The 27,570-nt window shown below is 47.1% G+C and overlaps 8 protein-coding genes across 13 annotated transcripts; 2 read left to right on the top strand and 6 right to left on the bottom strand.

Annotated features, from left to right (window-relative positions):
- Window positions 1-62: 62 nt before the first annotated feature.
- On the bottom strand, window positions 63-3,152 carry TERG_00055 (uncharacterized protein; the record flags this gene model as incomplete). Its single annotated transcript, XM_003238015.2, has 2 exons — window positions 2,797-3,152; window positions 63-2,673 (listed from the first exon to the last, which is right to left on the bottom strand). The coding sequence occupies exons 1-2, from the start codon at window positions 3,006-3,008 to the stop codon at window positions 63-65; spliced, it is 2,823 nt and encodes a 940-aa protein (XP_003238063.1). The 5' UTR covers window positions 3,009-3,152.
- Window positions 3,153-3,181: 29 nt separating this feature from the next.
- Window positions 3,182-4,724, bottom strand: TERG_00054 (uncharacterized protein). The gene is made up of 3 exons (XM_047747544.1): window positions 4,509-4,724; window positions 4,295-4,448; window positions 3,182-4,231 (listed from the first exon to the last, which is right to left on the bottom strand). Exons 1-3 carry the CDS (start codon window positions 4,595-4,597, stop codon window positions 3,260-3,262), a joined length of 1,215 nt encoding a protein of 404 aa, XP_047603501.1. The 5' UTR covers window positions 4,598-4,724; the 3' UTR covers window positions 3,182-3,259.
- Window positions 4,725-5,734: 1,010 nt separating this feature from the next.
- Window positions 5,735-6,673, top strand: TERG_08642 (uncharacterized protein; the record flags this gene model as incomplete). Its single annotated transcript, XM_047748990.1, has 1 exon — window positions 5,735-6,673. One exon carries the CDS (start codon window positions 5,735-5,737, stop codon window positions 6,671-6,673), a length of 939 nt encoding a protein of 312 aa, XP_047603500.1.
- Window positions 6,674-7,126: 453 nt separating this feature from the next.
- Window positions 7,127-8,239, bottom strand: TERG_00052 (uncharacterized protein; the record flags this gene model as incomplete). 5 transcript variants are annotated; one of them, XM_047747543.1, is made up of 8 exons in its annotated part: window positions 7,127-7,141; window positions 7,208-7,220; window positions 7,279-7,304; window positions 7,360-7,711; window positions 7,774-7,853; window positions 7,918-7,960; window positions 8,022-8,178; window positions 8,233-8,239. In XM_047747543.1, the coding sequence occupies 8 exons, from the start codon at window positions 8,237-8,239 to the stop codon at window positions 7,127-7,129; spliced, it is 693 nt and encodes a 230-aa protein (XP_047603499.1). The 5 variants fall into 5 exon arrangements, with proteins under 5 accessions (XP_047603499.1, XP_047604992.1, XP_003238060.1 ...); XM_003238012.1 differs by lacking the exon at window positions 7,127-7,141 and having other exon boundaries at window positions 7,202-7,220; XM_047749029.1 differs by lacking the exons at window positions 7,918-7,960; window positions 8,022-8,178; window positions 8,233-8,239 and having other exon boundaries at window positions 7,774-7,883.
- A 222-nt stretch (window positions 8,240-8,461) lies between these two features.
- Window positions 8,462-10,992, top strand: TERG_00051 (T-complex protein 1 subunit epsilon; the record flags this gene model as incomplete). Its single annotated transcript, XM_003238011.2, has 11 exons — window positions 8,462-8,666; window positions 8,738-8,755; window positions 8,818-8,866; window positions 8,932-9,025; window positions 9,101-9,184; window positions 9,246-9,535; window positions 9,610-10,258; window positions 10,326-10,463; window positions 10,526-10,706; window positions 10,771-10,859; window positions 10,948-10,992. The coding sequence occupies 11 exons, from the start codon at window positions 8,462-8,464 to the stop codon at window positions 10,990-10,992; spliced, it is 1,842 nt and encodes a 613-aa protein (XP_003238059.2).
- Window positions 10,993-15,633: 4,641 nt separating this feature from the next.
- Window positions 15,634-17,177, bottom strand: TERG_11511 (uncharacterized protein). Its single transcript, XM_047750621.1, has one exon. The coding sequence runs from the start codon at window positions 16,980-16,982 to the stop codon at window positions 16,680-16,682; it is 303 nt and encodes a 100-aa protein (XP_047604990.1). The 5' UTR covers window positions 16,983-17,177; the 3' UTR covers window positions 15,634-16,679.
- A 153-nt stretch (window positions 17,178-17,330) lies between these two features.
- On the bottom strand, window positions 17,331-18,244 carry TERG_11510 (uncharacterized protein). Its single transcript, XM_047750620.1, has one exon. It carries the CDS (start codon window positions 18,007-18,009, stop codon window positions 17,620-17,622), a length of 390 nt encoding a protein of 129 aa, XP_047604989.1. The 5' UTR covers window positions 18,010-18,244; the 3' UTR covers window positions 17,331-17,619.
- Window positions 18,245-18,347: 103 nt separating this feature from the next.
- TERG_00049 (uncharacterized protein) lies at window positions 18,348-22,611 on the bottom strand. Of its 2 annotated transcripts, XM_003238008.2 has the most exons (3): window positions 19,444-22,611; window positions 19,235-19,374; window positions 19,114-19,145 (listed from the first exon to the last, which is right to left on the bottom strand). In XM_003238008.2, exons 1-3 carry the CDS (start codon window positions 19,534-19,536, stop codon window positions 19,130-19,132), a joined length of 249 nt encoding a protein of 82 aa, XP_003238056.1. In that variant the 5' UTR covers window positions 19,537-22,611; the 3' UTR covers window positions 19,114-19,129. The 2 variants fall into 2 exon arrangements, with proteins under 2 accessions (XP_047603498.1, XP_003238056.1); XM_047747542.1 differs by having other exon boundaries at window positions 18,348-19,374.
- Window positions 22,612-27,570: the final 4,959 nt, after the last annotated feature.

The raw sequence follows: 27,570 nt of genomic DNA, 5'->3' as shown, positions 1-27,570 counted from the left end.
AGCAAAGTTTGTGTCGGAGGTTTGGAATCTGGCCAACGGAAAAATATCCAACTCCTCCAATTCTAGCTAACCTGCGGTGGAGGCGGAGGGCCATTGACCTCTTTTGTACGAAGCGAAAGTTTTCCTGTCTGGCCCAAAACTGCTTCATACCCGCTCTTCTCTAGTATCTTGGAATCATCCTGAACCACCTCTCGGGCTTCTAGCTGCTCCACTAGCTTTTGATTTTCCCGGTTTCCTTCAAGCAGGAACTTCAAACACATGACGGCATGTTCTTTGATGTATGGATTATGAGCATCGAAGGCAGTACAGGATAGGATTGTCTCAATCCCGCTATACTTTCGAATTTGATTCTGGACCTGAGGACATTTCCAAACCAGAGAGGAAAGCACCAATATAACCAGTTTTTTTAGGTTACGCCATTCAAATTCAGCTGGGTCTTCGTTGCCAATTGGTGGCGAAGGTACCCTAGACTCTGGGCCAACGGTGGCATTATCGACCGGCTCGGAATCGTTTGGATCATATGGCCGTTCAACTGCTACTGGGGCAACGACTGCACTGTCACTTTCAGAGGGAGAAGCCTCGTTGGACGGGTTTTGCTGGGGAGTTCTTGGAGCTGCTGCCGCGACGGCTTGGGTCAGCGAACTGAGAGACCCCTTAGGAATGCTAGCTTCCAATTCTTTGATCAAAGTCACCAAATCGTATACAATCTCCCACTGGACGAGGAGGTTCTTCCATTCGGTATTTTCCGTCAGAACCGCAAAGAATTCAAGGAATTGGTAAACTCCTTCATACACTCGTTCCATGTCCCACAAATTCAGTGGGAAATCTTCAGGAAGGGCATGTCCAGCTCGAATCTGTCCCTGAAGATAGATCAAAGCGCATGTCTCCGGAATGATGTTTCCACGGAAGATAGTGAAAATATAGCGAACTGTCAGAACATCGACTTTGGTGACAGTAATAGAACTTCTCCCGGTTGGGGTTTCTGCCGTAGATGCAATGTTCGGCGGTGAGTATTTCGACCGGAAGATATGGGTGAGGATTTTTATCACGACAGCTTGCGCAGGGGATATAATATCCTTAGCCTGTCCGAAATCAGAATAGGCGTGCGACATGAGTCCATTGTTTAGGACGGCTTCCATAATCTGAACCATCATTTTGAAGTAAAGCTCGTCGTCGGGGAGATCCCATGCAGCAATAAATATTAGGAGCTCTCTAAGCAGATTCCGCCCAGTTTCTTGGGCAAGCAATATGTGACAGCGAACAGCTTGCATGTTTTTAGATCCCGTTTTAGGACCACCTTTGGGCCCAAAACTGTCCACAATTCCAGCCTGGATTAACATTGGTAGAGCTTCAATTTCAGCAGGCCCTAACACCAAGGGGATATCAGTCAATAGGCCGCGCTGCTGGTCCCCCGGACGCCCCCTATAATCATCATCGTCGTCCTCCTCGTCTTCTTCTTCCTCGACGCTACCATCCACCACTGCTTCCAAGCTTCGTGAATCATCGTCAGCAATACCAGTACGCTCCATGCCATCATAGTGATGCTCGCCCTCTGTAAGTACAGGTGAGGTTTCTTGTAAGCGTGTCATTAGTTCATCTTTAGCTTCTTGGAGAGTTTCAGCTGCAGACTGTGCTGAACGTGTCATAATTCGGTCCTCCGGGGTTACTGGAGCATCAACTGCAGATATAACACCATATTCATCAAGATTTGGGAAATCTGTCCAGCATGTGCGTGGGAAGCCCGCCGTAGCACTTCTGTCGATGCTTAAAATAGGTTTTTTGCGCGTAGGCTCTTCCTCGACTCGACATGGACTTGCTTGACGGTCGTTCAAGTCTGCCCAGCCGTCCACTTTTGCGCCTAGGATGGCAGTGAGAGCCGCCCGAATTTCCTTGACACGCTCGGGATCTTTACCCATCTGCTGGATCTCCTTCAAATTTCGACCGAGGAGCTTTTCCATATGGTCCTTGATATTAGCTAACAGTAGCATAGCAGCCTCTTCTTTTATGGTGGCAGGCTCCCTTGGGAAAGATGAAATCGTCTCTAGTAATAGGTCCTCGGCAGTTTGGTCATAAAGTGTCCTAAGAGGCGGATTAACGAGTCGCTCCCCGGCTCTAACAATCGGCGCAAGTCCTTGAGCAGCGTTGTTCGATTGATCCAGAGGCTCCATATGGGTAATAATGCTAGATTCGCCATTTTGGTGGTAGCCGAACAGATCCAGCCAGAGAACCAGCTTTCGGTGTTCATTGTGCATAATGAAATTATGGAGAAACTGAAGGCATGTAATCAATAGCCGCTTATAGAGGCTGACAACCTTTTGCCATCTCTCTTCATTTCTCGCGTTGCTTTCTCCATCATATCCCCTAGCAGTCACTCTAACGCAAGTATCAATCAGCATCAAAATCCTCTGGTCAAAGCCCTTTTCTGCAGCCAGATTTTGCGCCTTTTTGGTTGTTGCAAGTAGGTTCCGAGCAATTGTACAGAGATCGTTCAATCGTTCAATGTCTTTTACCAGGGGGAAGTAATTATATGCAATCAGGTTCGATGAAGAGCCGTCATAGTTTGCAGATGCCGGATTCTTCCAGGCAAAAGATTGCGATTCCAATACCGGGATAGCTTTAGTGAGTACATCAGTAAGCCCCTGCCATATCGCAGGTGAGAACCCTAGATTTTGTCTGCAGAGTAGGCAAAAATTAGCTTAGAAATTTATACTCGTGAGGTAACTATTTTTATTTCCCCCTCTCCTCTCCAGATTTAACAGAAAAAGCTGTGCCAGCTATGTGGAAAACATATCCTACCTTACGTCACTTTCCTGGTGGCTTTTGTACAGTATTTGCTTGCCCGCAAGGAGCATGTGTTCCAGTCTCTTATCATCAATCATCCCACGAGTTTCGTAATGGCTCAAAGTTCCAATTAATACCACCTTCAGCAGAAGCTCTGGGGCGGTGCATTTTGGATTACTTTGCGTTCCAGCGTCTTCTGTGGTTTCTGGCACCGTGGACGAAGCCATCTCTCAAAATTTGTACCCACGGAACTGTCTGTTGGATCGTCAAGTGAGAAAACGAAATGATGAAGTTGTCCACTTGATTTTGCGATAAGCAGGTGGATGGACTGGAGCCCGCCTAGCTTTCGGCATTTCGGTTTTGCCGACTCCGTTTTTTTTTTTTTTTTTTTTTTTTTTACGAAATGTTGATATAAAGATAAAGAGCTTGAAGACAGCAACTAGCTAATCTTTTCTAATAATCAATATGCATGACTCTATTATCGCTTTAAAATAGAATCCCAAAGGTTCCCTAAGAACCCCAGATCATATATATTTACTATTTCCTTGAGACTTTGTACCTGTGTCCACCTTGTGTCAATCGGGGCGTCGTATCTGCTCGGCTGTTTTATTGAGTTTCGTTCGTCAGTGAACGTATATCCTACCCTAGGCGGTTGGCCGTTGGTATATATAAGCGTCTGGTCACTTCGTTTCGGCCAGATGATATCCTCGTCTCTCGGATGTATGTCATGTTGTGGGCGGACTTCCTTGGCCTTTGCTATATATGCAAAGCCATCACTAATATCGTCACGCCATTCCCCCCACTTACTACTTTCATTTGTAGTCATCCCAGACCATATAAGATAAATATGGTAAAAAAACATTGCTGAAGATAAAGGAGCGCATAATAGTGACAGTAAAGTAATGGCGCCGATTCGAAGATCATCTGTAAGGGCCAAAAGCCAAAGGTCCAAGAACACCATCATGGGCATATCTGCACTCCAATGTCGGGTCGTGGCAGGGCTAACAGCCTGCTGTAACGCCCCGTCCATGAGAGAATATCCAAGAAATGAACCATAAAAAAGGAGCACTGATGTGAATAATAGCAGCCCTAGGAAGTAATGATAGTTGTTCCGGCCCACACAGGTGCGCAACCATACGCAATGATGATCGTGCCGTGCAACACAAGACTTGCAAAGGCTGCAATGCTTGCTGCGGGCAGGTTTCAAATGATGACATGTTCTACATGTCATGTTCGGGTGAAATATCATATTATCATAAGGGTATTCACGTAGGTATTTCAAGTGATTCTCAGGGGTAATGGCGGACTTTGAGTTGACGCTGAGATAGAGAAATGCGTATGGTAAAACGACGACAACAGGGACCATAAATTTGTGGATAGTATTCAGCCTTCCCCACGCTGCCGGTATGAAAATAGCCTCAGAGATAACGAGCAGGCCGACAAAGAAGATCTTTTTTTCAGTTAGCCGTCAGGACGCATTCGCAAAACCATCAGAAATAGAGGTAGTATATACCAAAACCAACGGATGGTTTTCGTTCATGAGATAATTTCCCGTCCTCCCACAGCAACTGAGTAACCTTCCCCCAAATAAATATCCATCTGCGTCTCGGGCGTATCTAGGAATGTGTATCCAGACAAAACGATATATATAACCAACTGGAGTTTTTCTGCTGCGCTTTAGTAGCTGTCATACCAAGCATATAACGGAAAAAGGCATATAATTTTACCTAAAAGCTGGAATTCGGCCAAAGAGTGTGATAAAGACGACCAACGAGAGAGCTAGAATAGCCCCGACAATTTCCTTCAAAATCCCCATTTCCACACAGCTTCCCAGGGGCACCAAATGCCCACGAAGAGGCGATCAAGACCTACCTCCAGGTCCTTACAGACCTCCCTCGCTTTAAATATCTAGAAGGTGACTGGCATTTGCATTTGCTTCTGCCTGGTTAACCTTAGCCCGTTGTTTCTTTGGTTCACCTCGCTCGAGAACAGCCGGGGGGCGCTTATCTTCACGTGACCACGTGGCGCTTCCAAGGTTCAGGGCGCGCCTGCTCTTGACGACCGCGAAGCTCGACGTTCTGGATCTCGCATTGGAAGACTCCAACATCAATACGGCTTCCGATGTAACGATCGCGTTAGTAGTTCAAATGGACGGACCAAGTGCTCATTCCGCTGGTAATGAAGCCGGCGCTCTCCAGCCTAGCTCAACCCCTCAGTTGTTTAAAGATATCAAGTTTTGGTTATCTATGACCGTTCCTCAGCGGACCTATATGAGACGCCAAATTGAAGTGAGTTATGGATAATTAACTTTTGACTTCTTCAAGTTGTAATTTGACTCCTTGTTTATACTAATTTCACCTAGGCACACGGTGGGCGGGTAGTGATCCTGGAAAAGGATGCCGATATCCTTCTTGTTGACCATCTAAAGAAGGAGAACAAACCCGGCACGTCAGTGAGCTGCCTCACATATCCTATATTTGCTCGGGTACTAATAACTGATACCCAATAGTTATTCGTATCAATTTGTGGAGCGTTCAATTCGTCAAAGAGTACTCCAAGAGCCAAGTGAATTTTTAGTAGGAGCTCCCCGTGGAAGTGTCCGGCAGCCTGCCATGGGTCCAGCAAAACGGTATAGGAAACAGTTCACTGCGGAAGATGATCAAATTTTATACGACTGGATGGAAAGATACAAAATGGCTGGTGGGGCAGTTTCTGGAAATAAGATATATCAACAATTAGAACAACAGGTACCTAAAGCCATTTTTATTTATGAGAGACAACTTCTAAACTTGCCATTTAGCATCCGAACCATACATGGCAAGCATGGCGTGACCGATACGTAAAAAAGGTTAGTTACCTCCCGCGGCCAGGGCCATTTACCCAAACGGACAGGGATGTCCTCCTTGAAAATGCGGAAGATATCTTGGGAGTTTCACCAGATGCAGAAGATGAGATGTGGTCTGAATTTGCCAAAAATGAGGTATGTTCCTGTTATCACGTTAGTGCATCTTGGTTTCCTAACATGGCGGTATTTCAGAGTAGACATTCAGCAACAGAATGGAAAAACTACTTCCATACATATGTTCGTCCGATCTATGAGTCAAAATTGAAGAAAAAGCGGCAAGCAATGCCCAGATACAGCAGTATATCTGATACCACAAAGGTATCACGAGAAAATACCAGCACGATCGATAGCAGACAGTTAGGTGGAACAGGCAGTGACAAACAGATCCCTCAAGCGAAGAGAAGGCGTACCCTGCCTGACTGCTTCGTCTCCAGTGATGTCAATCCCACGGGTGCAGATAGCAGGAAAGGCAGCAGCCTAGAACTAGAGTCCACCCTATCCCACAGCTTCTCCATAGGGTTCTCTAAATCACCAGTTACTTTCAGGGAAGAGTCACATAGGCAGCACATGAACTCCAAGCAACAAGAAATTTCCCCTCAAAGAGTTGTCCAAAATCCAAGACAAAGCTCGCATTTAGTTGCGCAGGCTACACAGAACATCGCTGAACAATATTATGTCGAAGATGAAGCCGAAAAGGTTGCAGAATGGATTAGATCTCGAGTATCACGCAGCCAGGGCGTGTTATCTGAAGAGCAAGTTAAAATGGCTCTCCGCTGTACATCGCTGGATCGTATTCTTGCTGATGAAGTGCTCAAATATTTTCAAGCTGGGAAGGGTATTCCCCTCGACATGAAAGGGGTATGGAGTGAAGAGGACGACGCTGCACTTCAAGGGGTAGATCCCCGAGCCATCGCGCGTATTGAACAGAAGCATGGCAGAGAAGAATTTGATGTTCGATTTGAATACCTGACGGATTTGAGTGAAGCACTTTATGGAGAACGGTACTGGACAGATCAAGCATACCAAGCATACAACCTCACGAGATAGTTACTAATCTTGGTAAACTTCTGTGCTTCACCGTCGTCAACATAAATTTTCTTATGAATCGTAGAAAGTATGCAGTTTATTGAATAAGCATGTAATCCAGGCTAACGCACCGTAATACTCCAAGTGTACAAGTTGAACGGACATATAGAGGATGAAATGTAAGAGAAACAGCAGGCTATAATGCAAATAAAACAAGACAGCTAGCTACTCCTCGCTGCCTAGCCAGCTAGATAAGCCGATGTTAAAGTTAAAGGGGAGAAGGGGACGTTACAAAATGGTGAGCACAGGTATGTAGACACTCAACTAACCAGTGGGGGAGAAATGATTCTAGTCGCCCAGGCTTGAGACGTGTATCAGAGGCTAGCGATAGGGCGCGGAAGACCATAACAATCGGATCAGGTCACATCCGCAGCTCCCAAATAGGCCGTTATGTAAATTCGAGCTCGGTGCAGGTCATGGTGTTGAAGCCTATTAGTAGTTAATGTTGGCCCTCCGCGTGTCGTGACCAGCCACAAAATAATATTCGATTCATACTTCTTTAAATACCCTACAAAAGACAGTTAGCTCTTGAACCTTGCTAATGATGCAATAAGGGAAGAACTTACAGGTGTTGTTCGTAGAATTTAAGCATCTATTTGAAAATATTAGCATTGTGATCTCTTATCCCAGATATTTGGCTATCATACCATCTGAGGGCAGCGTTCGTAGCAAGTCTGAATTGGGGCTCTCGACTTCCTTCCATTTTTCCACTCCAAGTAGGCAACAAGCCCATCACCATCGGGGTCACGTAAAACTGTGCTGATACAGCTCAGCTCCTTCCCCCAGTCACCTGTAGGAGGTGCCCAATCCGTATTTTCAGGGGAAGATTCCTGGTCCGATGTTCCAACTTTGATAGAGCTGGGCTTCCTGCCTCTCTTTGTTGGTTTGTCTGGTGTAGATGATGCTTTATCCGCTAGCGATTTCCGCTTCTTCGTGGGCTTTTCGGGTCGACCGCCAATCTTCTTAAAGTATTCTTCGAGGGCCTCTTGCGCTCCGTCACTGTTAACTCAGTTTAGCGGTTGGGCAAAAAATTTCAGAAAGAAAAGTGAGGTAGGTAGTACAGCAAGTTCTCTTCTGGTTCTACAGTCATATCTGAAGGGTCATCATATCCTTTCCACTTCACCTCGAATTGGAGCTTTCCCTGTTCAACTCGCATTGTTAGACAACGCATGATCAGAAGAGGAGCCTGAGGGTAATTGCCAAACCTTCTTGTCAAAGCTATGTCCTACAACTCGCTCCACGACATATCTATCCACCCATTAGCTATTGCCGCGCAACAAGAAAGGTAGCCAGCGATTGCGTTGCTTACACGTCCTCGTCATCATCTTCAGCTTCGTCCTCTTCGTCCTCTTCACCGTTCTGGTCGTCTTTCTCATCATCCTTGATGGGTTTGGTTTCCTCGTCCTCCTTGCTGTGGAAAGGAATAGCTTCGCCGACGGACTCCTCGTCACTAGATTCAATGTGTGCTTCAAGCTGTTAGTAACCCCGATATGGAGACGCATACAAGTAACGGTACTCACGAGGCATGCCGACGACTTCTGCAAGATGTAGAAAAACAGCGAAGTAGCGAATAAATGACAGGCGCAGTTTCAGCAACTAAAAGCCAACCAGGATCAAGTAATATCAAGCTTGCGCCGGCATTTGAAGACTGACAAACCGCAAAGTTCCATCCAGACGTCGTCGCGAAATCGCGTTTTGTTTGAGAGCAATATTGCGCTAGTCCGCTTTGGGAAATCACCTCCCACCAGGATGACTAAGCCTTCACAGCGCCTATTTTTGAATTTAATTATTTTCAAAGTTGGAGGCTTCAAGTTCGCGGTTTATAAGACAACAGCAAACTATCGCAGCCAGCTGAAGAGTGTCGACCTTATTATACCATTTGGAAAGTCCCGGAAAATAGAAGAAACCCTTGCTTATAGAAATACCCAGTGCCGCAGCTTCAAGATGGCTATGCGTATGTCAACTGAAATAACCACACTCCCCCCCCCTCATTACAGAAGACTCACTGATGTGTTGATTTAATAGAGCTTGACATGTCCCAAGGTATTTGAGTGACCTCCTCGTGGTATTATTATCAATTATTTATCTAACCTAGACATATGAAGCCTCCGTGGTGAAGGACGAGCAGGGGCGCCCGTTCATTGTTGTTCGAGAGTAGGCTGTCCCTCCCAAGCTTTGCAGCTACAAGTTCAAGGTCTAACCTGGCATTTGATTAATAGTCAGGGAAAGAAGAAAAGACAACATGGCACCGATGCGGTAAAATCTCATATTGTTGCAGCAAAGACAGTGGCCAATATTGTGAAGACCTCACTGGTAAGCTGGCCTATACCCTTTCTACAATGGCAGCAATTACGTGCTAATACGTCTTGGGGGGTTTTTTTTATATAGGGTCCTCGAGGGTTAGATAAAATCCTAATTTCTCCAGATGGCGATATCACTATCACAAACGATGGCGCCACTATCCTTTCACAGGTCTGCGACGTTCCTTCCCCGCCGATTTCCAAGTAGTTGTCTAACAGATACCCGGAGCTAGATGGAAATATCAAACCATGTTGCGAAATTGCTAGTTGAGCTTTCGAAATCGCAGGACGAAGAAATAGGCGACGGTACAACTGGTGTTGTCGTATTAGCCGGAGCTCTGCTAGAACAGGCCGCGGATTTAATTGATAAGGGGATTCACCCGATCAGAATTGCAGACGGCTATGACCAGGCCTGTGATATTGCGGTAGCACATCTCGATAGTATCAGTGACAAAGTCGAGTTCTCACGAGATGAGCAAGAGAACCTATTCAAGGTAGCAAAGACTTCCTTGGGCAGCAAGATGTATGTCCCCAACTATCCCTTCTACTTTGCATATGTATACCCGAGCCTAATTAGCTAACGAATGGCTTTCACAGTGTATCAAAAGCGCATGACCAGTTTGCAAAGATAGCAGTCGATGCCGTCCTCTCTGTCGCTGATTTAGAAAGAAAAGATGTTGACTTTGAATTAATTAAAGTTGATGGAAAAGTCGGCGGCTCTCTGGAGGACTCCCTTCTCGTCAAGGGTGTCATCGTGGACAAAGATTTTTCTCACCCCCAGATGCCTGATGAAGTGAAGGACGCGAAAATCGCTATCTTAACGTGCGCATTTGAACCGCCAAAGCCGAAAACCAAGCACAAGCTTGATATTACCAGTGTGGAGGAGTTCAAGAAACTCCAGGCTTATGAGAAAGATAAATTCACTGAGATGATAAGACAGCTCAAGGATACAGGTGCTAATCTGGTCATCTGCCAGTGGGGCTTTGACGACGAGGCCAACCATCTCCTCTTGCAAAACGATCTGCCCGCAGTCCGATGGGTTGGTGGCCCAGAGATCGAACTTATTGCCATTGCCACTAACGGCCGGATTGTTCCTCGATTTGAAGACCTTAGTGCTGAGAAACTCGGAACTGCTGGTGTTGTGAGAGAGATGACTTTTGGAACCACAAGGGAGAAGATGCTGGTGATCGAGGATTGCGCAAACACCAGAGCTGTCACTGTGTTTGTCCGAGGTAGCAACAAAATGGTATGCCAATATTTTTCCTGCAATCCATGTTGCATGACTCATTTTTGCTAACAAACATCAAAATTAGATAATTGATGAGGCTAAGCGTTCACTGCACGATGCACTTTGTGTCGTGCGAAACTTGGTTCGGGATAACCGTATTGTCTATGGTGGAGGTGCTGCGGAAATTGCTTGCTCCCTCGCAGTAGAGGAGGCTGCCTCAAAGGTCTGTTTGCCTCATTGTCATATCCATTTTATCGACCATATTCAACTAACGTATGTCCGAAGAACCCCGGCCTTGAACAATACGCGATGCGAGCGTTCGCAGATGCATTGGATGCTATTCCATTAGCACTAGCCGAAAATTCCGGATGGAGTCCAATTGAAACCCTAGCCTCTATCAAATCGAAACAAGTTAAGGAGAAGAACAGTAGGCTGGGCGTGGATTGCATGCAGACTGGAAGCAATGGTAGGTTTATATACAATGAGCGTTTATATCGAATAACGGCAGCTTTCTAACGTTTCTATCTTAGACATGAGAGACCACTTTGTCATTGACCCTCTAATTGGCAAACGTGAACAGCTACTCCTTGCTACTCAGCTTTGCCGTCTCGTTCTCAAGGTACCCACTATCCATTTTCAGGGGCTGCTTTTTCCCTTTGCTGCCCCGACAACTATACATCTTACTCGGAGCTAACTTGGCCTCGTAGGTGAACAATGTCATTATTGCTGGTGAAGACAACGATGAGTTCTAAATCCTGTCTTACGCTCTCTCAACTAAACAAGATTCTTCCGGAGTGGTGAGTAATTAGATGGGTCGGTAAGCTGGTTTCCCTCTGTTTCGATCGGAGAGCTTTCTCCTTTCTCACTTAATAGAAACTGATATTCACATATCTCTCATCTGCAACCCTGCAGGATCCCAGTATGTGATACCAAAATAAATCTATGAGTGAATAGACAAAAGTGAAATAAAACAAACTTGATCATATTTCTACCCCACGCTCAGTTGAGGTTTATGCAGGAGAGGCCAGAACAAAAAATTTTCCAGGAGCCAAAATTGTTTATATACCAGCTGATACCGACCTACACTTCCTGGCGTCAGCCCAAAAAAGGGCCCTTGACCGCCAAATAATCCCGATACAAAAATTAAAAATTAACAAACTCCGTGTTTCAAGTGTCTGGCTTATTCACTTTTCTTCTTCTCTTCTGTCATTTCACTTTTGTAGCGGCCATCACCCCCAGAAGCTACTGCGAATATATGCACTTCACAGATGTAGCCTGACTCATATATGTTTAGGTGGCTAACCTGGCTTCTATCATCGCCCTGGGTTAAGAAGCCGAACCAGAATTCCCCCCGGCCAGGCGTCAAGAGATGCAATATTTTATCGCCCCCGGACCAGATACCTTTACAAACACGCACCTTTGCACTAAAAGTAAGCAACTCGGCATTATATCAACACTAATGGCTTTCGATATGTTGAATATTTTTGCCAACAATACCCTTTACTATGGGCTCTTTCTTGCTTGACGCAAACCGGTGAACTTGTCTCTTCTGTCAATGACCACTTGGACCTATGGCAGAGTTTCGGAATCCATTCCTCGAATACTATTCAAACTGCAGTTGCCCCGTGAAATTCATGGGCATTCCTAATTGAAGCTCTTCCAACTTGACGATATCCGTGCCTTCAAACCTGGGCATTATTGTTTCTCTATATAAGGATCCTTGACTAGCATTAGGTTTCGCTCGGGTGCTGCTGCGAGCAATCCCATATCCACTTTTATCTCACCAGGTAGGATATATAACCCCGTGTGGGAGTATCCAATACCGAGATCTTGCAGTTGTTTATGCATTCGTCAATGGCTCACTGGCTATGAAGCTCGGAGAGAATTAAAGTAAAGAATGTTCAGGGGCTCTTCGAAATATATCAGATTACTTCGCTTGCTACGCATAGTATTTGATAGAATATTTATTTCGGGAATTCTACACCGCACAAAAGAGTTAAAAAAAAAATCAATAATAATAATAATATACGTGCATGGAGAAAGCATCACTCTGTAATCACTCAGTGCAGCGTGTATTTTGAATCCAGCTTGCAAATACCCTGACCGCCACACTACGAGATGGACGACTGCATACGACTGCATATCCAGGGCTACGCTCGAGCTACTATTCAGATATATCCTGCAGCGCAACCCATGCATGCATTATTTTTCATTTCACAGGGCACATGAAGGCTAATAATTCGTTATGTCTCCCTTCCGTCAGGGGTGTGCGTGGACGACGTATACTCGCCTCCCCCTCGTAACAACACCGCACAACTCCAAGAGAAAAACATCATGCCAACCAGCTTGCTGACACTCTTCATGCCGGCAGCAGCAGCTGCGAAACAGGGAAAAAGGAAAGGTTGTCTCTTCTAAATCCCAGCTTCATGATGCAAGACAAGTCACATATCTATCTACCTACGCATTGACCCCAAGGCCTCTCTTGCAGCCGTCGATTTGACAACCAGACAGAGACAGGGAAAAGTGACATCGTATTCATTGGAAAGGGTTATAGAGTTATCTCTTACAAGTCGGAAATAAATTCTGACACGATAACTCATTAAATCCGCCGTAGGTACCTACTTTTCGCACACCAGGTTGATGGAAGCGTAGGTACCAAAGCGGACATGACCTATGCCATCGTGGCTGGAAGACGTGTGCACTCCATACTAACTTGTTAGATTCTTACTATAAGACCCTCTTGGGCGGCTATATTCTAATTCTTCAGCAGCAATAAAATGGTAACCTACCCAGATGCCCACTGGTTACAGCTAATCTATGTCCAAAGGCCAATATATTAGCAGAGGTTTACTTTGTAATTTTTCCATGACCCTGGGGTATCGAGGCAGAATCTGCGCTCTACACGATGGAGCGTGTGGAGCAAAAAATGGAGCAGACTGGATGCAGAGACCTGGGAATCAAGATGATGGCTTCTCATTTTGCAGGTACAAGGGCTATGGCTGAGATGGCTGGAAGGCAGGACTAGACGGGAGACAAGGGACTGTCCGCCACCACCAAAAGAATTAGTGCCATGTTTATGCTCCATAGTGGCTACGGCTTGACTTCACATGCCAGACTGAGGCGTGATCCTGACGAGCCATGGGGTTGTTACAAAACGCTATGCGTTGCGCGACAGGCCTGGCAAAAGAGCGAGATGTGACATGGCAGGGGGTTGGACTTGGTTATAGTTATGCATGCATGCCCCTGACTGCAGGCAGAGAGAGAGAGAGAGAGAGAGAGAGAGACCGAAAACGACGAAGACATCCGCCTTCCAGTCGACTCTCCGTAAATACTCCGTACCTGGTCAGCCAACGCACACCGTCAAGATACCTCACCGACTGATCGGTGGTGAAGGGCAATGGTGCCAATGGTCAAGTGGTCGGCGAATGACGAAGCCCTTCCTCAAGGAGAACAGAACATCCCGTCTCATCTAGACTCGATATCGAAGCAAAAAGAAACGCAGGATTTTAACCTTCAGCTTCGATTCCTATCAGGAGTTCCCAAGGCAAGGTTCTCGGTGTGTGGCTCAACCGCAGCGCTAACTAGAGAGGTTGAGGTTTCTTGGAGATCACCGCCAAAAGATCCATCTATCTCGATCTGAACCCCGAGAGTCAGGGCGAGGTGTCGATCAGCCCGAAGCCAAAAAGCCCTTTGCAGCTGTCCACGCGCGAAGACATGTGCTGGGCAGAAATCAATAGTGCCGGAATAGTGCAGTCCACTGCAATTAGTGCTCAGAACATAGGATGGGAGGTAAACCCCATGTTAGATAATAATAGGGAGAAGTACACAAGGCAATAACTAAAGTGCAAAAATAAACAACTTTATAATCTGGTTTATTTTCTGGTCTGACTATCATATATGCGAGCTGAATGTATAGTCTTTTGTCTTATTTTTTGCCTTCCTTGTTTTTTTTAAGGATGATTGATAGTTAAAAAAATAAAAGGCCCCTTCGGGTATGGGGTACGGCGACAAGCGGTACCGGGAGCTCAGCCCATACATTGATATATACTCCCATCGCGGGTTGATTGGGCCAGGATTAGATTCGGGTAATTAGCAGCAGCGTTGCCTGCGGAAGAAAGCCTCTTGACTTGCGAGTGGCTACCCTATCACTCAATTATCTCCGTACAGTGTAGAGTTAGATTGAAGAATGAAGGCGAGAATGATAACCACCACAGCGGCCATACTGTAGTGATACTGCTTCTGCACAGAGTTAGATCATGACAATGGGAAGCAAACCATATGCATATCCACATTTTAAAGTCCATCATGCAACTCAAGCTACATAGTTGACTATGTATGTTTGATAGCCGAAGCGGAGCCCGTACGTTAGCTTCCAGGCAAAAGAACTTACCTTTAGCCTGCCATAGACAGCACGCTCGCCTGCTATTCTTCCATCCATCATGTTTGCCATCACTCCACTGCTTGTCATCGTGATCCCATCAGCAGCTGGTAGCATAGGAGGTGGTAAGTTGAAGACCTCAGCAGCTGGCCTCTGGTAGCTTTCGCATTTCCACGTCCCCAATCAAGGGACATGGTGCTCGGCTACTGAAGTAGTTTCCAGACTTCATCATCCTTGGTCCCTTGCCACCTCCGCCAGTACTTGATTCTCTCGTCATGTCCTAAACCTGAACCTATCATAGTGTCTAAGTAAAAAGGTCTCTTTTGAGTAGCCGGAGCAAGGGTAGTGAGCTCGAGGAAGGGCCTTACTATATGGGGGCCTCCCGAGTCTATAGGTATGGTAACTTTGAGAAATTCAGAGACTATCAGGGCCGAAACCCCCCTCGTTACGACTTTCTGTCTCTTGTATCTATGTAGCAGTCCATGGTGTCAGTCTGAACAGTGAAGGATCACTACATGCCTCGGAGCGGCTCACCTGGCCGGAGATCTCGTTCTCTGCCACCTCACTTCAGGCCAGCAAGCAGAGAAGAAACGAGATCTGTCCCACTGATACGGAGTATGTCCGTTGTTTTAACTGACTGCTAATCTATGTGTCATCCTTGCTTTCTACGCTCATTATGTGCGAGAGCGTACCTTTTATATCGGGCGTCGTCGAGTTATGATGTCATGTAACTATCTATTCATTGCTGACGGCGACGGCGACGAACCACGGTTCATCCGCATCCATGGACCACGGTTGCCAACGAAGTCACGATAAACAAACAGAACGTCATCCATCCTTATCGATCTCGCAGCTCTGTATACCTCAGTGATGGGCCTCTGGTGGCCTCTACAGCCTCTGCTCCTCACCTCCGGTTGACCCGTATCAGAAATAGAGTGTCAGCGGAGAGCCGGCGTCCTGGTGCTTGGGCGCGCACTAGGAAACTATAACATCACCCCCTGAAGTCCATTCACCCTGTGGTGATGCTGCTGATGTTGGCGATGGCGGCAAGCCTGGCTCGATAACTATGGTCTTATTTTCAAAAAGGCTCGTTCATTCGTTTTTCACTGATGGCTTTTGCGCTTCCTCTGGCCAAACCCAGGAGGATGGCCCAAAGGCGGGCTGTGTATCATGGCTATATCCACACCAAAAAGAAAAGAAATGAGCCAGTCAATCCTGCAGAATTGCGCAGAGTAATATCTGTCAAAGCCCGGTGCACGCCGTCAGATTGCACTGACCTAGCACCAAACGATTGGATATCAAGCGTCAGGGGTATCGGTTTGTGTGCACGCCAGTGGTAGAATATCAGAATTTTTTATCCTTCGTCGCGAGGCACTCCCTAGGCCCGCTGCCAATTTATCACCCTGCAAGACTTTTATTCCACAAACACTCGTACACATGACAAAATAAACAACATGGGAGAACACGAGAGACTCAAAAAATAGCTTGAAGACGAAAGGCGGATACGTATGCCAGCTTCCCCGGAACTGACATATCATAATCTACCACCTCTTTCGACAAGTCCCAGCAGCGAGGAATGGACATCAAAGAAGTCTTGTTAAACATACGGAGTAAGGTTGACGCTATTCCGTATGGACCTTGAAAAAATCGAGGGGTCGTGGATTTGCACAGTCTTGCCAGTATTATCATTGAGATATATCCTACCCCCATAGCACATCACACTATGCAAATGCAAGCACCCGTTGCCCCATAGTTGAATTGATCAGAATGAAGAAGTCGAAGGAAAAAGAAAAATGATTTGAAGCGAGATAAAAAAGAAACTGGGTAGTGTATCCGGTCCGTCCGTACAAGACGATTACTGAGACCTACGGAGTACTCCCCTGAAGAATACCAGATCTCGTGGTGCTCTCAAAATCCCGTCAGCCTCCGCAAAAACGAGGTATCAGTCACCCCTTATTACTTTTGCTCTTCGCTGCATGTATTCCGTCAACACATAACGCAGCATGCGCGAAAAATCCTCGCTCGACTCCGTCACGTGGAACAGACGATTAGGGGCCATATTTAACGGAGGACCAGCGACTTCTCCTCGCAGCCAGTAGGATGCAGAAGAAAGCGTGAAATGAGCGGCGCCACCGACATAAAACGACCCAACGAACAGACAGATATCTGCCATATATGAATCACCTGAGCAACTGCGATGCAGTTATTCATCTCCTTCGTACTCCTCCGTGCAGGTCCAGTGTCTGTCTTTGGTGTCAAAATATTAGAAACAGGGTAGAACCAGGATCGCTTGCCAAGCGGTACCCCAACCAGCATACTACATAGTGTAGTATTCCTCTTATTTTCAAAGAGATGAAAAATCATTAGTTACCATATGCTGTAGAACATATTTCAGAACGGACTGGGTAAATATTATGTCTCCTGAAACCCTTCCTTCATAGAACGTGGACAGAGTAATGTGGTTGATTTTTATCGAAATAAGAGTCAACACTATAAGAAATAGACAGTACATGTGATCGCTTGTCGAAGCTGAGGTCATCAATTATTGCTTATTTTTTTTTTTTTTTTTTTTTTTTTTTTTTTTTTTTTTTGTTTTAGGGACTAGCCATTGATGTGGCGTATGCGATCAAAATGGAGCAATGGCATATATTGTTGAGTGCTTCAAGAGGCGCAAGGCTTCCCGCACTCTGGCTTGCGGAGCACGCGGGGCAATGTTTCTCTCAGAATATGGGAAAAACGAAAAAAATGGCCTTGGGAGTCATTCATACGCTTTCACAGTATATAGAATACCGGTTGTGTGCATACGTTGTGCTCATGCAATATATTATGCAACACAGCCGGGGCAAAGTCCAGAACTCTCGAGAGTTCGTGAACAGCTATTTGACCGGATTATTGAGTTAGTTGCACTAGGATATACCGTGAGAAACTCGAGGTAGATATCTGATGTGCAGGAATTACTTGCATGGTTAACCGGAATGCAGACATTCTGGACATCTGGGACTCAGAGAGACATCAGACAGAGCCGCCCGTACGAATTCCACGAACTGATATCGCTCAGGCAAGCCATGTACGAGATGGAAATACGAAACGCTGGGGAAGAATAGGGAGAAGGGCAGGGCAGAGGTAGTAGGTAGCCTTGGAAATTGAGTTGCATATCGATAAGAAAGATATGCATCGTCCGTCCTTTTTGGTACAAGCTATTAGTAAGAGCCACAACGATGGCGTATGACAGAAGGCCGAAGGGAGAAGAAGACGATTTGTAATTCTCCATGACATTCTCGCAGGCTGTTTTAGCTCCAAGAGCCCGTGGGGGTTTGAGAGGGCATATACGTAGAAGTGGCGAGTCAATGTGCCTGCAGCGTAGCAAAAGGATTCTTGGGACAGGTGTCATATCTTGAGAAATTGACCAGAGGGATGACCAGCTCTGAGAACACCTATAACGTGAGCAGATATAGCTTTTTTAAGCAATCGAATGATCAAATAGGTTAATGGACCTACAGTCCATCGCGTCACTGCATAATTCCTTGGATAAGACGGCCTTGGGTGAAAAGAAATAAGGACACCCCTCTATGAAGAGGAAGAGTAAAAATCACATTAAGATAAAGAAACCCTGCATGAATCTGCAAGTCATAAAAAACAAAGTAGAATCAACAAAAAGGAAAACGGCTGAGAAAGGGAAATCGATCGACGAATCTGCAGAGACGCACAAGCACCACACCGAATGCTATTATTTCAAAACTATTTTTCTATTGGCGGGAATAGGAAAAAGATTTGGGGAGAGAGCATATATTGTTGTACAATATATACGAAGATAACACAGCCTGGGTGAGAGAAACGTAAAAAATCAGCAAAAGAGGTGAAATAGACTGCTATTTGAGGAAAAAAAATCCAAACATGGCACGAATCAAGGGCAACTTAGGTAACGGGGGGTGGTCAGCATATTGGTCAGAACAGATATTGAGAGATGGATATCAAGGACACCGACACCCCTCCATGCCTGATCGTGCATTTGTGCAGCAAATTTGAGCTTTGCCTAGCTATTTGACATCTCCTTCATTCTGACTTGGGTCGTACGAGAAAGGTTGGGTATGCACATGAGCACATTTCTCCTCAAGCAGACGGAAAGAGGCGTTTAGAATAACTTGAGCGGCTTCATCCTTTTTCCCATGGCGGACGCGTACCGCTACAAAGGGTCACTCGTCGTTGAAGGGCGGCAAGAGGAAACGTAAGAGGCTATAAGCCTTAATGATCTGATTTAGATTTGGGAGCAAAACGTTTTACGAACAAAAAAAAGAGAAGACTCCCTTTATTTTTCTCTCCCCCTCCCGCCTCTAGTCAGTTGTTCATGGAAATAAGATCTGTGGCACAGCAGTTCTTCAATTTATCTGTTACGAGAAGCAAATTTGGAGTTCGTGGCTGGCTCATGAGGCCGAACCCGAAGGTTTATCGACTCATGGGAGAGAGCTGAGCGGCCTGGCATTACGCGGGAGGCCGTTCGAGGCTGAAGCATGTCATCTGCCTCCGCCACTGAAGCAAGTAAATTAGCGTAATGATATCTCTCCTTGTCCGATCACCGCGCTTAGTGGGCGACCAGGCTCGTGCAAGTTGAGACGTACAGCAAAGCCGAGCAAGAGGCGGAAGCGTACAGGCCTTGGTCTAGCCCCGATGCTTTACCTGCACGAAGACTTGTGACTGGAAATATGCCTTCACGTTCTTCAATAGGTCGTAGGCCACTATTTATTGAAAGATCAACTGCCTGCAAGACACGTATCAGTTGATTTGTTCTGGATATCGTTCGTCGAGAGAAAAGGAAAAAAATTTTGACCTTGAGTGTGCGATCAAAGTATTGAAAACAAACAGCTAGAGGGGTATCATTCCTGCTTCGGGGTGTACAGTAACGCACAAGGACTCGGTACATTCAACCCCAGCAGCCAGTATCGAGAGCAAGCTGATGTACTCCTTACAGCCGGAGATTCCTGAGGTCGGGATGTTGTTACTCTCTTGCTGATGTAAGCAGCTAGCTCCCGACAGCGTCCCGTCCCAATTAAACACATGATATATTATCTGCCCACCAAGCCCAGAACGAGCTCCCTTTTCCAACGCGCCATAGTTTTGATATACAAACGAACTGGAAGAGCAACATACTGCAGAGGACCTGACGAAGACGGAATACCTACGGCAGCCTGCTTGCGAAACAGGAGAGAGAGCGTGGAGACGGGAGTTAAGTGCCCCGATTTGGTGTAAATATGCTAATAAAGAGTAGTACTAGCTCGAGGGGAAGCGAACACAAGTCGACTATCCGCTTCCAGCAAGTCGAACAGTGAACCGGGAGCCGCGGTCATGGTCGTAACTAGTTCATCGGAGCAGCTAGTCAAATCGCAACCCAGTGTGCTGGGATTGGGATGAGATACATCGCCTTTACCAGCAGCTAGCCAACATTCACAGGACACATAGCACAGGGATACGACCAGACAGTGACCAACGACGCGAGATACACAGCACAAAGCAAGCCAACAGCACCCAGGCACAAAGACAGAGAGCGCGGGCTGAAAACGCCTATGCACTGACCCTTTTGCAATCTAGGTTGCCTTTCTCCAGGGCCATGATCCTTGTTTTCGCATCGATTATTTGTGAAATGGTCTTTCAAGCTAGAAAAAGAGAAGACGAGACGATGAATTTCAAAGTACGGGGGTAAGGAAAGAAGAGAGAAAAGGGAAAAAAGAGAAGACGATAATACAGAGGCCACATGATGGGAAGCAAGCTATTATATGAATCAGTGCCTTGAAACCCTCAGTTCCGCCGCGAATTGCTGCATCCCATCCACCTGGTTATTGGTTTTTCTTTTCTTTTGTTATTTTTGCACGGAGTGAAATTATTACTCCGCCGGGAAGCACTAGACAGGTAATACAGACAACGCTGGCGCAGCAACTCTTAGATGATTGCGTTATGCAGTACTAATATAGAACAATCTGGGGGAAAAGGGACAGTAGCCGAACTACTTCAGGTCGGATCAGAATAGATCATTTGGACTCCGCCGTCTGTGAAACAAGCATAAAGAGATCGCCCTTTAAAAGGACAATTGGGTTGAGTAGCGTCTTTAATGCAAAGCAATCTCCCCACAATCTCCCTCTTTCATCTAGGGAGGTTTTGTCCCCAGTTCTATTCCAGCCCAGGCTTGCTCTGGCCCTGAAAGTAAGCAGAAATAGGTATCTGTCAGGTTCCAGGTACTGGGAGGAACAGCTGGCTGTATGCAACGTGTGGTGTATCATGTGCACAGCGAAGAAGGCAAGGTACAGGAAAGGAACAAGGTACCAAGCAGGAGCAGGTGGCCTGACAAAAGTTACCACCCTTCGGAGATCTAGGGGAGGAAAATTGATGATGCGGGTTCGGTGCCTTGAAACCAAACCGCCATCGTCAGCCCTCTGGTGTAACGTGGCGAACTTGGTTCAGGCCACCAGATCGTGCATCGATGTTCTATATCAGGGGTGGTAGATGGCATGATGGCTGATACCGGGAAGAGAACTCCAGTCAAAGGAACCGCAGCTCCTATTGATGAAGGGTAAGAGACATGGGAAATAGAGATTGTAACCCGCCAGTCTTTCTTTTACTCTCCATGGCCAGGAGGAGCTTATCCATATGGCTCAAGCGCGCTGAGCGAGGGCCGTTTGGCCATCTCTGTGGGACTGGATGCGGAGACCAGTTACGATTCTCCAAGGCTGACCTTCAAAACAGACCGAGCTGTGGCCCCGGCTGATGAGATGTCAACCGAAGGGCAAAATAGAATGAAACCAGGGAACTTGCATAGCAACACCAGCACCAAGAATAGAACATTAACATCGACAATTCCGAACACATATCATAAAGAAAAAGGAAAGGGAGTCGTCATGAATAAACGTTATCTTCCTTCCTCCTCCCCCCTATGCCCCGGGGGCCCCCCATTCCATCTCTGTTCCCTGTGTCCCTTTCTTTTTCGTCTGGTCGAAACAACGAATTCTGAGCAAATCGCAAGTCAGAGGCTGCGCAGTGCACGGGTATGATTTCTTCTTCCTGCGCCCTCTGCTTCCCTTTCCGGGTGAGACTGACAAGGTATAGAAATTCCAGCACCCAGACCTCTGGCGCGGGTCACATTATCCTCAGATCCGAATAAGATTAAAGCCCAGATGTACGGAAGTAACTTAAAAAGAAAACAAAAGCCAACTAACCTCGTTGGAGTGGCCATCTTCATGATCCTCGGCTTGCAATTCGCCCAGTTAGCCCAGATCCAAGGCGAACTGAGCTAACAGAACATCCGTCAAGACCATGAATGTGGTGGACGCTCACCATGTCTATATGTGATGAAAGAGAAGGGAGCCAACAAATGATACACACGCATCATACGAAGCAAGCCAGACAAACACGAACCCACAGCTCCAGTGCACACATGAGAATGAACCGTTGGTCCAATGGCTTGGACATCAAGACCCTGGGTGTTCATTGTGAAGAAAAAAAGGGGGGAGAATAAACAGAACATATCATATTGTCGCGCGGTTGGCGCAGGGTCAAGCCAGCGATGGATATTCCTTGGATCGAGCACACGACTTGACCCTATAGTCAATCCAACTGCCTGTTCGACTGGTCGGATCTGGTAAGAGAATCGTAAGTATCTTGAGCTTCTTGTAATGCGATTTCAGCATACATATCGATACCTCAAAAGTTACCCAACTAACAGACTAATCGAGTAGTCAACCAGTTTACGGAGTAGTTAGTTGAGTTGAGCTAGTTGGCAAGAGTTAACTGGAATTTGCCTTTCTCAATTGCAAATTCCCCAGCTCTCTTCCGATCTCGTTTCCCTAACACACCCGATGTCAGATGTAAAGACAGCATGCTACTCTGGCTAGACAGCCGGCTAGTTAACTATGGGGACACAACTACGGGAAGCGCCAAAGTAACAGAGTTGCATGAGAAGCGCAAGCGGAGGCTGAAAGGGCGCCGAGCAACCTCGGCGGGGGGAACTTTCGCCCCCAAACTCATAAGCGCTTGAGAAGCAAAAGACAAACTTAGGAGGCCATCCATACAAGAGAAACAAGTGGACAGAGTATGGGGAAGAAGAAGTTTCTCGGGGTTGCGGGCGAAGCTGGTCAAGATTTTTTCCCATGGATCGATAGGGGCTAATAGGTAGTTAAGCCATCACGTGTCTGCGACCAGCTGGGTGACATCCCGACGCCCGGAACCGAAACATGGAGAAAAGGGACCGCAGAACCAGCGCGAGGGACCGGCGAGGACGAAAACTCCGTTTGTCTGGCGACCGCGAGCGTGATGCTGCCCCTTGGCTCTGCGCATACATTTTTACTCGGGACTGTCTCTGCCCCCTCTCCTCTCTCGGCTCGGGGGCTGCCAGTGTTCGTCTCGGGAAGATGGGATATATACTCCGCGCAACGCTGGCATCATAGCCACGCACCCCAGCAGCGGCAGCATAACAAAATTTGCGAGTCACAGGATAAACTATCGCCCTCAAGGCACGAGCAAGCTCGCCTTTCCGGCTCTTTTTAAGATTGACAGCTAACTACTTGCCAGTAACGCCGAGGTGGCTACCTGAGGGCGAAGGAAGAGGATGTCGATGGACCAGACATTCATTCACCCTTCTACGACCCGTGACCGTCTCCTGGCTGCTTCTTCGTTACCTTGGTTGCGGTTGCGAAGGAAAATAGTCCCGATCGAGGGGCAAGGGAAGAAAAAGATAAACAACAATCCCTGTTGCTTCTTTGCATAAAGACGTACATGAATCAGCCCCGCCATAGCTAACTAAGCATAACTTACTACTTTGTTGACTAGGTGGCTGCTGGTTGGCTGGTTCAGTCGAACTGGGGTGGCTGACAAGAAGAAGGCTGAAGACGGATATCTGCCATGTAAGTACATAAGGGCGCGGAAGAGGGAGGGACTGGATGGAAATCTCAACTCCTCACGTGGATGTCTAAACTAATCTATCGACAAGCTTGGTATTCCTTGATTGCACACTAGATAACTAGATATCCGTATGAGATAACCTCAATGGGTATAATATGGTGTCTATTACGTTCTTTGAGCAAGGGCGGCGATGTGACAACCCAGAGAGGGAAGAGGATCCAAGAAATATGGCCCAATACCGACAGATTGATCTACTCGATGACAATCTTTCCGAAAATAACTCCCAAGGTTATTGTTTAACGCTCTAAACAACTACTCTTCCTGGGTATGACAGGGCTTGGATAGGTTCAGAGTGACGATGCTGATGAGGAGGCAATGCTTACTGCTATCCGCAGCCCACCTCTCATTCTCATTATTTCTCTATTTTCGCTCCCCTCCGCATTTGTAAATACTGCTTCACCAAGCCTCAAAACTAGCTCTGGCGTAAGGACTTCTCAGGCCAACCTCAGACAGACAAGTTACACAGGGGGCGAAGGGGTGAAGTGCGGGCACATGAGCACCTTGTCCTTGATTAATCAGTCGTTTCGTCACTGCATAACTACTTGCAGACTTGCTTGGGCTTGTTTTTGCGACCCCCCCCCTCCTACCGCCAGCGCAATTTGCCTAAACTACATGCAGACGTAGACGGCGATGAACATTGACGATGGCTGGCAGGTGTCAGGACAGCCCTACTTCCCACCTCCAGCCTCGGCCATCACAACTGCTTGCCTGCCTGCCTGGAGGACCGACTTTGAGGGTGTGATGGCCATCGTGTTGATATTTTGAGCGAGCCAACCATTGACTTTCATTCTCCTTCTCTCCCTCTCCACATGGTAGCGAAACCTGGGCCGTGTCTCTTCCCTCCTTCTCAGCCTGGGACTTCTGCCCGATGCCTTGGTCGGGGGGTGGGGGGTGGACACCTCCTTGTCGTTATCTCCAAAATAACCAGAGTGCCCAGGTTAGCCTCTTTCGTAATGGAAAAGAAGGACCACTGGAATATCTCTCATTTTATAATCAAAACATTTTGACTAGTGGGATTCACCGCTCGCTGCTCGACAATCTCCGAATGGAGTTGCAGACGGCAGCGGCCCTGAATGCGACGGCGATGGCAAGCTGGCCTTGTCTCGACCCCCGTCGTCGTCTCCATCCTCCTCCTCGTCTCCATCTTTTTCCGTCTTTTATCTCTTCCTACTCTTCCCGGCCTTCCAGAAGCCGCATGGAAGCTTGCCCCGTGCGTACCTCGGCTGTATTTATCGTATGTATGCGCGTAATAAATAACGTCACAAAACATTAGTCACCACTTACCTAAGTAACTTACATAAGGGATTGTCTTACATAAGCCTATCACCGCCGCCAGCTCGCCCCAACCTCCTCACCTCACCTGACTGTCTACATATGCATAACGGTGATATATTATATTTGGAGCACAGCAAAGCACAGCGTCACAGCCTGGTGGCTATTCGCGCAGGACCTTGCGCAGTGCGTGTGCTGCTGCGCTGTCAGATCGTCCCAAGAACCGAATGAAAGGATGCCCTCCACCACCACGCACACCTCCCATGGACGACTGGGCCATGGTGATGTATGTACGTATGTATCAACGGGAACCAGCCATGAGAAGGGAAAGGAAAACTATGGTAAGCCTGACGGGTGAACGATGTAGGTACGGACCGCCTTACAAGCCTTAAAAACATGTCCAGCCATCCCGGCGCCTAAATCGGTGCTCGTGCTGGGTGACTGAAGGTGAAGGGGGAGGGCGATAGGACCCCAGTGTCGCCAACGCAGAGGTCAGCAGAAACTGGGGGATGGAGAGTGCAAACATGAAAAAAAAAAAAAAAAAAACAAAGAGGGAAAAAAAAAGGGAACAGGCAGCCAGACAAACGGCGCTGGTGATGAAAAGATAAGAGGGAGACGTCAGGAAAAATGTACCCCTTGCCAGCCAGTTACAGACATCTCGGGGCGAAACTGTTAGACGTGCAGAGTCACAAGGACAAAGACGTGGATTTGATGGGAGCAGCATGGAACAGACAGGCTGGGGTTTTTATTTTTATTTTTCTATCTTTTTAAGATATAAGAAAAAAAAAAAAAAAAAAAAACAAAAAGGACCTAGCACGGGGATGCTCTAGTGGCCAGCAGATGAAGATCAGATCGCATGGAAGAAGCAGACGAGCTTGCATCCTGCATCTGGCGGTGAGAAATGAGGCTTATACAACGAGCAGCCACCTTGGGTGAAGCCGCCGCTGCTCTGCTTTGGGCAGCTTTTACTATTTATGTCCGGGTGGTCATGTCATGCTATATGTATGGGAGGATGGGGAGATACTCCATACATTCTCCATATCGAGAAGTTACTGCCATACGGTCATGTTTCTTACATGGCGGCCGTCTTTCCTTTTTTGCATATTGTTTCCTGCTAGATCACATCTAGAACCAATGCGCTGTCCTTTCTCCCTGATCCCGGGGTGACGGTCCAGAGGTCAATATCACAATAGTCACATCACCACCATCACACTCGTCTTCGAGGGACCAGTTGGATAGCTAGTTAGCCATTCCATGAAAACGGGAATAATGATAGCGATTGAGAGACATCGGTCACGACCCTAGAAGGGGCTGTTTAATGTACGGGGTAATGTTCCACGATCAGGGAAGGGCGGCTGAACTGAAAGCAAAGCAATTGGAACACGTCAACCAGAGCTCCTCCACCTCCCCCCGTATAGGCTAATCAGGATAATGGCCGTTCCTCTCGCTGCGTTGAGTTGAGGTAACTACTGACGACAGACCTGACATGACCCTTGACCTGACACTGACTTGGGCCCCTTCGAGAGCTTCTGCCCTATGGATCAGCATCGATCAACGGTAGCCTCTAAGAAGACGAGAGAGATCGGACAGCGCAAAAGAAAAAGCTCATAAACAAAGCGCACTTCCCGCACATGACCACATCCCTTCCGGCAAACGACCAGTTCTATTTTTCTTGTCTCTTGGGTGTCTTCTACCTCTCTCTCTGTCTCTCTCTTGTTCGTTTTCGCTCTCCTTCCGCTCGTTCCCCCCGACACTAGAGGCTTCGTCTTGCTCTCTCTTTCGTCCTCGTCGTCTTCGTCTTCGTCTTAGCCCTGGGAAAGCGGCCTGGTTCAAGCCAACCGCGCCACTTGGATGACTATCCACTGTGCACCGCTCTCGCTTCCCCACAAACAGGAACAACCTGGACCGCTCACACAAACAAAGGCAGGATAGCCGTTTTATGCCAAGCCGTTGCGCTAAGAGAGGAATGACTTTGGCGATGATGGGTAAAACACTCATTTCCTCCTTCGAGCCGCGCTTACCCAGTGCTCAGTTGATATTGGGAGTTGCGTAAGGACAGAGGAAAAGAGTAAAAATAAAAAGGGGGTCTCCAATGAAGGAGGAATCAAAAAAACTAAATGTGATACCGAAGAGCAATACTATTATTTGAGCACTAAGCTAAGAGATTGAATTGGTGTCAGTTACTTTGTGCTTTTTTTTATATATATATCCCTTTTTTTGTTTGTCTCCCTTGTTTACAGCCGGCTTGTACAGGACGTAGACGTATGCATGTAGGTACGGAGCAAACTATCAGGATCGAAAGAACCGGTGAGTTTCGCCTTTCAAGACGGTGTCTGCAGAAGGGGACGAGAAACGAGGCTGGATATCTGATAGGGCTGGGGCCCCGTCGATAGACGTACATGATGTACATGCCTCCTTTCCCCTTCTTACACGGCCCCAAAAAGTCAGGCGAAAGATGGACGCTCAACAAGTCAACCATCGGAGAGGACCAACTACTACTAGCTGGCTAACTAACAGAAGTGGTTTGATCCCCCAGGGCAAGGCAGACGGGGGGAGCTAGCGCAAAAGAAAAGGCTCTCTGCGTGTATCGTCCGGCCGTGATGTATGGTATGGCACTGATTCACTTGACGGGAGGGAAGGGGAGCAAGAAAGGCGATGTGACTGATGAGCTGTCACCAACGAAGGGGGCAGGTACACGACCCTGCGAGGGATAAGGGAGAGTCAAGTGACCTTGGGT

This window comes from Trichophyton rubrum (genome assembly GCF_000151425.1).
Source record: "Trichophyton rubrum CBS 118892 genomic scaffold supercont2.1, whole genome shotgun sequence".
Taxonomy (NCBI): Eukaryota; Fungi; Ascomycota; class Eurotiomycetes; order Onygenales; family Arthrodermataceae; genus Trichophyton; species Trichophyton rubrum.
Note: the sequence above shows the minus strand (reverse complement) of the source record. Positions and strands in the feature narration are given on the sequence as shown.

Coding starts and splice junctions, on each gene's coding strand:
- TERG_00054 (XM_047747544.1), bottom strand. CDS start 4,597: ATGGGGATTTTGAAGGAAATTGTCGGGGCTATTCTAGCTCTCTCGTTG. Junction 4,449..4,508: donor GGCCGAATTCCAGCTTTTAG/GTAAAATTATAT, acceptor AAAGCGCAGCAG/AAAAACTCCAGTTGGTTATA. Junction 4,232..4,294: donor AAAACCATCCGTTGGTTTTG/GTATATACTACC, acceptor ACTGAAAAAAAG/ATCTTCTTTGTCGGCCTGCT.
- TERG_11511 (XM_047750621.1), bottom strand. CDS start 16,982: ATGATTTTTCATCTCTTTGAAAATAAGAGGAATACTACACTATGTAGT.
- TERG_00049 (XM_047747542.1), bottom strand. CDS start 19,536: ATGTACCGAGTCCTTGTGCGTTACTGTACACCCCGAAGCAGGAATGAT. Junction 19,375..19,443: donor ACTTTGATCGCACACTCAAG/GTCAAAATTTTT, acceptor CGTGTCTTGCAG/GCAGTTGATCTTTCAATAAA.
- TERG_11510 (XM_047750620.1), bottom strand. CDS start 18,009: ATGACACCTGTCCCAAGAATCCTTTTGCTACGCTGCAGGCACATTGAC.